Source organism: Lucilia sericata, unplaced genomic scaffold (genome assembly GCF_015586225.1).
Source record: "Lucilia sericata isolate MDLA Ls3-8-SP2 unplaced genomic scaffold, ASM1558622v1 Contig003677F_arrow, whole genome shotgun sequence".
Classification (NCBI taxonomy): domain Eukaryota; kingdom Metazoa; phylum Arthropoda; class Insecta; order Diptera; family Calliphoridae; genus Lucilia; species Lucilia sericata.
In genome coordinates this window covers 19,083-28,639 of record NW_023996988.1, presented here as the reverse complement: position 1 = coordinate 28,639, position 9,557 = coordinate 19,083, and the positions used below count along the sequence as shown (strand labels likewise).

General features: G+C 30.7%; 1 protein-coding gene and 1 pseudogene across 1 annotated transcript; one reads left to right on the top strand and one right to left on the bottom strand.

Moving 5' to 3' along the window:
* The first annotated feature begins 9 nt into the window (after positions 1–9).
* On the top strand, positions 10–329 carry LOC119614924 (nucleophosmin-like). Its single transcript, XM_037971014.1, has one exon. The coding sequence runs from the start codon at positions 76–78 to the stop codon at positions 307–309; it is 234 nt and encodes a 77-aa protein (XP_037826942.1). The 5' UTR covers positions 10–75; the 3' UTR covers positions 310–329.
* On the bottom strand, positions 164–7,732 carry LOC119614923 (annotated as a pseudogene).
* Positions 7,733–9,557: the final 1,825 nt, after the last annotated feature.

Sequence of the window (9,557 nt, the reverse complement as noted above, 5' to 3'; positions counted from 1 at the left end):
GCCTCAACCTTTATCTATAAAGATCTGTGTGAGTCTATATATTTGGGATGGGGTCATAAATATGTATCACGTAATATGTCATGGAAACATATGACCGCTATAGCAGACGAATATCAACATAAAACAGAAGATTTTATTGAAACCATCGATCCCAGTGTAGAAATGGAAGAGGCTTATCAATTGAGTTTATTAAAGAAAGAATTAAAATTTAAACAAATAGATGATTATGAGGAACATGAAGCCATAGAATCAACAGATGATGATAAAGAAGATGAGGATGATGATGACGAAGATGAAGAGGAAGAATAGTTAAAGCTAATTTTTACATAAATATTAAATAACTTTTATGAATATATAAAATTTTTATAAATAATATGTATAACTGTTTTAAAACTTGGACTAGTCCTTTACTTTTTGCCTTGGGCGAAGAGCTGAGCATCAATAGCCAAAGGTATTTCGGAAAATTGTACCTTGGAGTAAATTTCCTTTAACTTATTTTCAATTCCATACTATGGGCCCAGTCTAGGGTCTCACAAATTACTTTAACCTTAAAATTAAAATCAATTATTAATTATGAAACGATTAAATAATAAGGTATGAAATTTTTACCTCTACAGTATAAATATCCTTTAACCAAGCACGTTCATGCATAATATCTTTAATGGACACACCCAAAGAGTGAAGTATTTCGCACAATTCATGAATACCACCAGGTCTATCAGTAACTTCCACATTAAATTTCACCAAACGGCCCTCAGCGGCTAAACCTCTTTCAAGACAACGACCAAAAACAGTGGTATCGATATTACCACCACACATAATATCACAACTCTAAAAATAATAAGGTTATTATCTCAATTTTTAAGTTATTCCAAAATAAACCTACTTTTTGCCTTGCAGTTCTGGTAGTTGACCAGCTAATATAGCGGCCAAACCAGAGGCTCCAGCACCTTCCACCACACATTTTTCTTCTTCCACCAAACGTAAAATAGCCAAAGCAATCCATTCCTCTTGTACCACCACCATTTTATCAATTAGTGGCACAGCGGTAACATAAGCATTGTAGCCCACTTTTGGAACTGCCAAACCATCAGCCAAAGTATTTTTAATAGGTGTATGAATGGGACCATTGTTTTCCATAGCTCTTGAAAAACTGGGACATTTGGCAGATTCGACGCCCTGAAAATAATACAATATTATAACTGATCTTTATTTATAAATCTCTCAAATACTTACAATAACTTTTGTTTTCGGTGACAGGGCTTTAACAGCAGTAGCTATACCTGCAATTAAACCACCACCTCCAACGGGTATTATAACAGCATCTGGATTTGGTACTTGTTCCAATATTTCCAAACCAATGGTACCCTGACCAGCCATTATATGAGGATGATCGTAACCGTTGATATATAATAAACCCTTTTCTTTGGACATTTTCATGGCCCAGGCCTTAGCTTCAGCCATATCCTTGCCTTCAACTACCACATTAGCTTTATAGTTACGACATTTTTGAATTTTCATAATAGGTGCTGCCTTAGGCATAACAACTGTAACGGGTATATTCAACTTCCAGCCATGATAACTGAGAGCCTGTGCATGGTTTCCAAGTGAGGCGGAAATTACTCCCACTTTCTTTTGTTCTTCGGTTAGGGACAATAAAGCATAACGGGCTCCTCGCTCTTTGAAACTGTAATGTAAAGAAATAACAGTTGTGACTCGAATTTCATAAAGTTCCTAGGATTCAGGATTTTAAACCGATAAAATCCATTTTAAATTAGAAAAATTGTGACCGATTGGTCTATATTTACCATAGCTCACATATAAGGTTCAATTCCAAAAATCAAATAACCAAATATGTATAATAATCAATAACCATATACCACGAAGATTATTTTAATAACTCATAAACTAATAATGATATCGGTATAAAATTCTACTCGAATATGTTTTGTACATAAACAAATCATTCTGTGAAATTATTTCCGGATTGACCCATAATTGGTTATAGCTCTCATATACATAAAGCCCACTTCCGAAAATCATTTAATCGTAAATAACTCATGAAATAACGATATCGTGATAAAATTTTACACGAATATGTTTTGTATACATATCGGATCGGTCCATACTTGGACATAACTGTGTTTTTTATATAAAAATCATTCAAAGAATTTTTTCGTATCTGTTTACAATTGGTCATATATATACAATTGGTCATATATATATATATATATATATATATATATATATATATATATATATATATATATATGTACATAAGAGCCACTTCCAAAAATCACTTAATAGCAATAACTCGTGTCGAACCAAATTAGTCTAGTCTATAGTCTAGTCTGTAGTCTAGTCTATAGTCTAGTCTATAGTCTAGTCTATAGACTAGACTATAGACTATAGTCTAGTCTATAGTCTAGTCTATAGTCTAGTCTATAGTCTAGTCTATAGTCTAGTCTATAGTCTAGTCTATAGTTAGTCTATAGTCTAGTCTATAGTCTAGTCTATAGTTAGTCTATAGTCTAGTCTATAGTCTAGTCTATAGTCTAGTCTATAGTCTAGTCTATAGTCTAGTCTATAGTCTAGTCTATAGTCTAGTCTATAGTCTAGTCTATAGTCTAGTCTATAGTCTAGTCTATAGTCTAGTCTATAGTCTAGTCTATAGTCTAGTCTATAGTCTAGTCTATAGTCTAGTCTATAGTCTAGTCTATAGTCTAGTCTATAGTCTAGTCTATAGTCTAGTCTATAGTCTAGTCTATAGTCTAGTCTATAGTCTAGTCTATAGTCTAGTCTATAGTCTAGTCTATAGTCTAGTCTATAGTCTAGTCTATATAGTCTAGTCTATAGTCTAGTCTATAGTCTAGTCTATAGTCTAGTCTATAGTCTAGTCTATAGTCTAGTCTATAGTCTAGTCTATAGTCTAGTCTATAGTCTAGTCTATAGTCTAGTCTATAGTCTAGTCTATAGTCTAGTCTATAGTCTAGTCTATAGTCTAGTCTATAGTCTAGTCTATAGTCTAGTCTATAGTCTAGTCTATAGTCTAGTCTATAGTCTAGTCTATAGTCTAGTCTATAGTCTAGTCTATAGTCTAGTCTATAGTCTAGTCTATAGTCTAGTCTATAGTCTAGTCTATAGTCTAGTCTATAGTCTAGTCTAGTCTATAGTCTAGTCTAGTCTAGTCTAGTCTATAGTCTAGTCTAGTCTAGTCTAGTCTAGTCTAGTCTAGTCTAGTCTAGTCTAGTCTATAGTCTAGTCTAGTCTATAGTCTAGTCTAGTCTATAGTCTAGTCTAGTCTAGTCTAGTCTAGTCTTAGTCTAGTCTAGTATCTAGTCTAGTCTAGTCTAGTCTAGTCTATAGTCTAGTCTAGTCTAGTCTATAGTCTAGTCTAGTCTATAGTCTAGTCTATAGTCTAGTCTATAGTCTAGTCTATAGTCTAGTCTATAGTCTAGTCTATAGTCTAGTCTATAGTCTAGTCTATAGTCAGTCTATAGTCTAGTCTATAGTCTAGTCTATAGTCTAGTCTATAGTCTAGTCTATAGTCTAGTCTATAGTCTAGTCTATAGTCTAGTCTATAGTCTAGTCTATAGTCTAGTCTATAGTCTAGTCTATAGTCTAGTCTATAGTCTAGTCTATATTCTAGTCTATAGTCTAGTCTATAGTCTAGTCTATAGTCTAGTCTATAGTCTAGTCTATAGTCTAGTCTATAGTCTAGTCTATAGTCTAGTCTAGTCTATATTCTAGTCTATAGTCTAGTCTATAGTCTAGTCTAGTATATATTCTAGTCTATAGTCTAGTCTATAGTCTAGTCTATAGTCTAGTCTAGTCTATATTCTAGTCTATAGTCTAGTCTATAGTCTAGTCTATAGTCTATAGTCTAGTCTCTATAGTCTAGTCTATAGTCTAGTCTATAGTCTAGTCTATAGCCTAGTCTATAGCCTAGTCTATAGTCTAGTCTATAGTCTAGTCTATAGTCTAGTCTATAGTCTAGTCTATAGTCTAGTCTATAGTCTAGTCTATAGTCTAGTCTATAGTCTAGTCTATAGTCTAGTCTATAGTCTAGTCTATAGTCTAGTCTATAGTCTAGTCTATAGTCTAGTCTATAGTCTAGTCTATAGTCTAGTCTATAGTCTAGTCTATAGTCTAGTCTATAGTCTAGTCTATAGTCTAGTCTATAGTCTAGTCTATAGTCTAGTCTATAGTCTAGTCTATAGTCTAGTCTATAGTCTTAGTCTATAGTCTAGTCTATAGTCTAGTCTATAGTCTAGTCTATAGTCTAGTCTATAGTCTAGTCTATAGTCTAGTCTATAGTCTAGTCTATAGTCTAGTCTATAGTCTAGTCTATAGTCTAGTCTATAGTCTAGTCTATAGTCTAGTCTATAGTCTAGTCTATAGTCTAGTCTATAGTCTAGTCTAGTCTAGTCTAGTCTAGTCTAGTCTATAGTCTAGTCTAGTCTATAGTCTAGTCTAGTCTATAGTCTAGTCTAGTCTAGTCTAGTCTAGTCTAGTCTAGTCTAGTCTATAGTCTAGTCTAGTCTAGTCTATAGTCTAGTCTAGTCTAGTCTATAGTCTAGTCTAGTCTATAGTCTAGTCTATAGTCTAGTCTATAGTCTAGTCTATAGTCTAGTCTAGTCTAGTCTATAGTCTAGTCTATAGTCTAGTCTATAGTCTAGTCTATAGTCTAGTCTATAGTCTAGTCTATAGTCTAGTCTATAGTCTAGTCTATAGTCTAGTCTATAGTCTAGTCTATAGTCTAGTCTATAGTCTAGTCTATAGTCTAGTCTATATTCTAGTCTATAGTCTAGTCTATAGTCTAGTCTATAGTCTAGTCTATAGTCTAGTCTATAGTCTAGTCTATAGTCTAGTCTAGTCTATATTCTAGTCTATAGTCTAGTCTATAGTCTAGTCTAGTATATATTCTAGTCTATAGTCTAGTCTATAGTCTAGTCTATAGTCTAGTCTAGTCTATATTCTAGTCTATAGTCTAGTCTATAGTCTAGTCTATAGTCTAGTCTATAGTCTAGTCTATAGTCTAGTCTATAGTCTAGTCTATAGTCTAGTCTATAGCCTAGTCTATAGCCTAGTCTATAGTCTAGTCTATAGTCTAGTCTATAGTCTAGTCTATAGTCTAGTCTATAGTCTAGTCTATAGTCTAGTCTATAGTCTAGTCTATAGTCTAGTCTATAGTCTAGTCTATAGTCTAGTCTATAGTCTAGTCTATAGTCTAGTCTATAGTCTAGTCTATAGTCTAGTCTATAGTCTAGTCTATAGTCTAGTCTATAGTCTAGTCTATAGTCTAGTCTATAGTCTAGTCTATAGTCTAGTCTATAGTCTAGTCTATAGTCTTAGTCTATAGTCTAGTCTATAGTCTAGTCTATAGTCTAGTCTATAGTCTAGTCTATAGTCTAGTCTATAGTCTAGTCTATAGTCTAGTCTATAGTCTAGTCTATAGTCTAGTCTATAGTCTAGTCTATAGTCTAGTCTATAGTCTAGTCTATAGTCTAGTCTATAGTCTAGTCTATAGTCTAGTCTATAGTCTAGTCTATAGTCTAGTCTATAGTCTAGTCTATAGTCTAGTCTATAGTCTAGTCTATAGTCTAGTCTATAGTCTAGTCTATAGTCTAGTCTATAGTCTAGTCTATAGTCTAGTCTATAGTCTAGTCTATAGTCTAGTCTAGTCTATAGTCTAGTCTATAGTCTAGTCTATGGTCTAGTCTATAGTCTAGTTTATAGTTCATTTTATTCAATTTTTAAGTCTAGTTCATTATATAGTCTAGTCTATCGTCCAGTCTATAGACCAGTACATATAGTCTAGTTTAGTATATAGTCTAGCTGTACTCTAGTCAATTCTACAGTCTAGTCTGTAATCTAGTCTATAGTCCAGTCTTGTCTTTAATCTAGTCTAGAGTCGAATCTATAGTCTAGATGAGAATTTTTAAAGGATAACATTAACTATGTTCTAACCGATATGTTAAAATAAATTTACAAAAATCCTTGACATTTTCTAATCATAAAAAGAACACCCATTACTATTTTCGAATATTATCGCGTGATAAGACTAATTTTTACGATATAATAATTATACAAAATGTCATATTATTTATTGATATACATAACGATAAGATCGACTAAAATATTTGAAATGGACTTTCACTTGAAGAAAAATTTTAAGTGATAAAAAAACTAAAATAGTATTTTTTTAGATAATATTTATGACATACATACGTACAATATTTTGCTAATAAAATCTGAATATTTATAATGTCACAACTTGAATAGAAATACAAGCATAAAAATTCGTATTAGAAATTTATATTAACCATTAAATGCATTTTGTACCATTTACGGTACATAAGCTCAAATCTATCAAATTAAAGATTAAAACTTTCATTTAAAATATGTCTTATCCCACCAACAATTTGTATTAAGCCTCAGTAAACCGATGAAAATGTCGTATACTATATATTCTCAAAACTAGGTCGCAGAAGGGACTTGCAAAATTAGAAAAAAGTAAATATTATTTTTTTATATAGATGTGACCCGGATATAAAGTAAACTGACACTCGATTTTCGAGTCTAAAAATCTTGGAATTATATAAGATGTTATATTCAAAATACGTCAATTCTATAAATTTTTAAAATTAAACTTATTAATTAATTTAAGTATATCACTTTTGACAAATTATATTTGTTCAAACATTGATTAATAAACAAAATTATTTGGAATTTATTTTCTTTTCAATTTTAAAACGCAAACAAAATAAAGAAAACCTTTGACCTGTAAAGATAATGCAAATAATTCTATTAATTAATCTGCATAATACTGGAATATTTTTATAGAAAATACTATCGGTATTTATAATATACATTCACTAGACTGTAGCATACATTGAACTAACTATACCCATAATTAATAAATACATGGACCGTTTTATCAGTTTTTTTAGTTTATAAACATTAAATAAAACAAAAGTCTGGCGGTACTTATAGCTAAACTGAAACTTTTTCTAAAATAAAAATCACGTGAAAGAATATTTAATTTAGAAAAATAATTAGAACAATAAAATAATACGCAATTTTAAAGAAAAATAAAAGCAGATATTATATAGAACTTTGTATTACCTGCCAGTATATTGCAAGAAATCTTTTTTTAAATATAAATCCATGCCATAGGAATCCGAAGTAGTAGAGCGCTAAAAATAACATTGGAAACAAATTAGTAAACAATTGAAATTTAGGACCTAAATCAGAAAATAGTATGGATGTTTTTATTCAAATTATAATTATTATAATTTGGGTCTGAATATTTAACTTACCGGACATGGCGTCCTTTCTACACCATCCTTAATTAGAAATGCTGCCGATGTAATATCATGGAATGATATTTTCTGAGGCTGTTTAGGATCACAAAATGGATCCAAAATTTCATCATTTCCCTCGAATACTTTGGGTACAGTTGTGTTGTGATTAGGTGTTATTGAAAAACCATTACTATTGGTTTCTTTAGTTGGGGGCTTGGCAACATTTGTTGCTTTAGCCTTGCCATTGGTAGCAGCAGCAGTATCTACACCGTTTTGACCACTTGACATTTTTCTTTAAATTTAATTTCGATTTTTATATTTCTTGCACTTCAAATATATTTTTTCTTTTTAATTAGCTGTCGGATTAGGAATTCAGCCTTTACTGTTACGATTTAAGAAATAAACTGAAAAATATTGTTCATAATTCTTTAATTGTTAACTTAAGATTTTGTTGTTTTAATGTTTGAGTGATTTCAAAAAGCAACAAATATAATACAGGAAATCACACTGTTTTTAACCCATGCTGGGGCGATGAGTTTTTTTAATCTGATTAAAAGATAGTGGACATTTAAATTTGTTGGAAAATTTAATTTTTATACTAACAATATTGATAGTTCCGAATAATTTGAGATACACCAGTCCCACGCCTGGGTCTTTAACGACAGATACTGAACCGATATAAGCCACCATTTTAATTAAACATTTGGGCTAGGAAAGAACAACTATAATCTTTTAGGAACTCTGTCAGAAATATCACAAAATTTCCCAATGGGTTATTATTAATGTCTTATCGTGTTATCAATATACAATATACACTTACTATATATTTATTATATATTTTGTTCATTGATTAGTTAAGTATAATGGGATTCTGTGTTATTATGCTATAGCTGTGGTGATAAGAAAAAATTTTGAATCTAATAAAACAAAAAAAATCAACAAACTACTTTCTACTTTGATCGACAAGTTCCACTTAAGTACCTGCTAACGTTTTATTTTTGGCATGTTCATTCACATGCTTAATTCTCCAAAAAACATTGGTACTATTTGCAAATAAATACACTTCTAATCAAGTTGTTTATGTTTATGTAAATAATTGATTGTTTTGCAGATAATACAAATAACTCAAATATAATAACCGCACTACAGTCGAACTTTTCGGTTTATTCGTAAAGTTTTCATTACAGTTTTACTGTTTAAATGGGTTGGTGGTTTTGTTTATTTTAGTTAATTGAATGTGCTATCAAAATACTGTATTTTTTAGATCATTCAGAATCTTAAACAACTAACAGCAAATTTATTTCATTTGATTTAAACGTCCTAATCCGTGGACTTTGCAATTTAGCAAAAATACGAATACTCTGCAAAATATAAGACCACTCTGAAGACGCGCGTAAATTAACATTAACTCCAATTAACATTAAGATGTCCTAGGTAATGACCACGTAATTTATCCATCCGTTACATTAGAGTAATACCAGTTAGTTAGTTAGTTAGTTAGTTAGTTAGTTAGTTAGTTAGTTAGTTAGTTAGTTAGTTAGTTAGTTAGTTAGTTAGTTAGTTAGTTAGTTAGTTAGTTAGTTAGTTAGTTAGTTAGTTAGTTAGTTAGTTAGTTAGTTAGTTAGTTAGTTAGTTAGTTAGTTAGTAGTTAGTTAGTTAGTTAGTTAGTTAGTTAGTTAGTTAGTTAGTTAGTTAGTTAGTTAGTTAGTTAGTTAGTTAGTAGTTAGTTAGTTAGTTAGTTAGTTAGTAGTTAGTTAGTTAGTTAGTTAGTTAGTTAGTTAGTTAGTTAGTTAGTTAGTAGTTAGTTAGTTAGTTAGTTAGTTAGTTAGTTAGTTAGTTAGTTAGTTAGTTAGTTAGTTAGTTAGTTAGTTAGTTAGTTAGTTAGTTAGTTAGTTAGTTAGTTAGTTAGTTAGTTAGTTAGTTAGTTAGTTAGTTAGTTAGTTAGTTAGTTAGTTAGTTAGTTAGTAGTTAGTTAGTTAGTTAGTTAGTTAGTTAGTTAGTTAGTTAGTTAGTTAGTTAGTTAGTAGTTAGTTAGTTAGTTAGTTAGTTAGTTAGTTAGTTAGTTAGTTAGTTAGTTAGTTAGTAGTTAGTTAGTTAGTTAGTTAGTTAGTTAGTTAGTTAGTTAGTTAGTTAGTTAGTTAGTTAGTAGTTAGTTAGTTAGTTAGTTAGTTAGTTAGTTAGTTAGTTAGTTAGTTAGTTAGTTAGTTAGTTAGTTAGTTAGTTAGTTAGTTAGTTAGTTAGTTAGTTAGT

Bases quoted from the DNA above. Each gene is read 5' to 3' on its own strand.
- LOC119614924 (XM_037971014.1), top strand. From the start codon at position 76: ATGTCATGGAAACATATGACCGCTATAGCAGACGAATATCAACATAAA.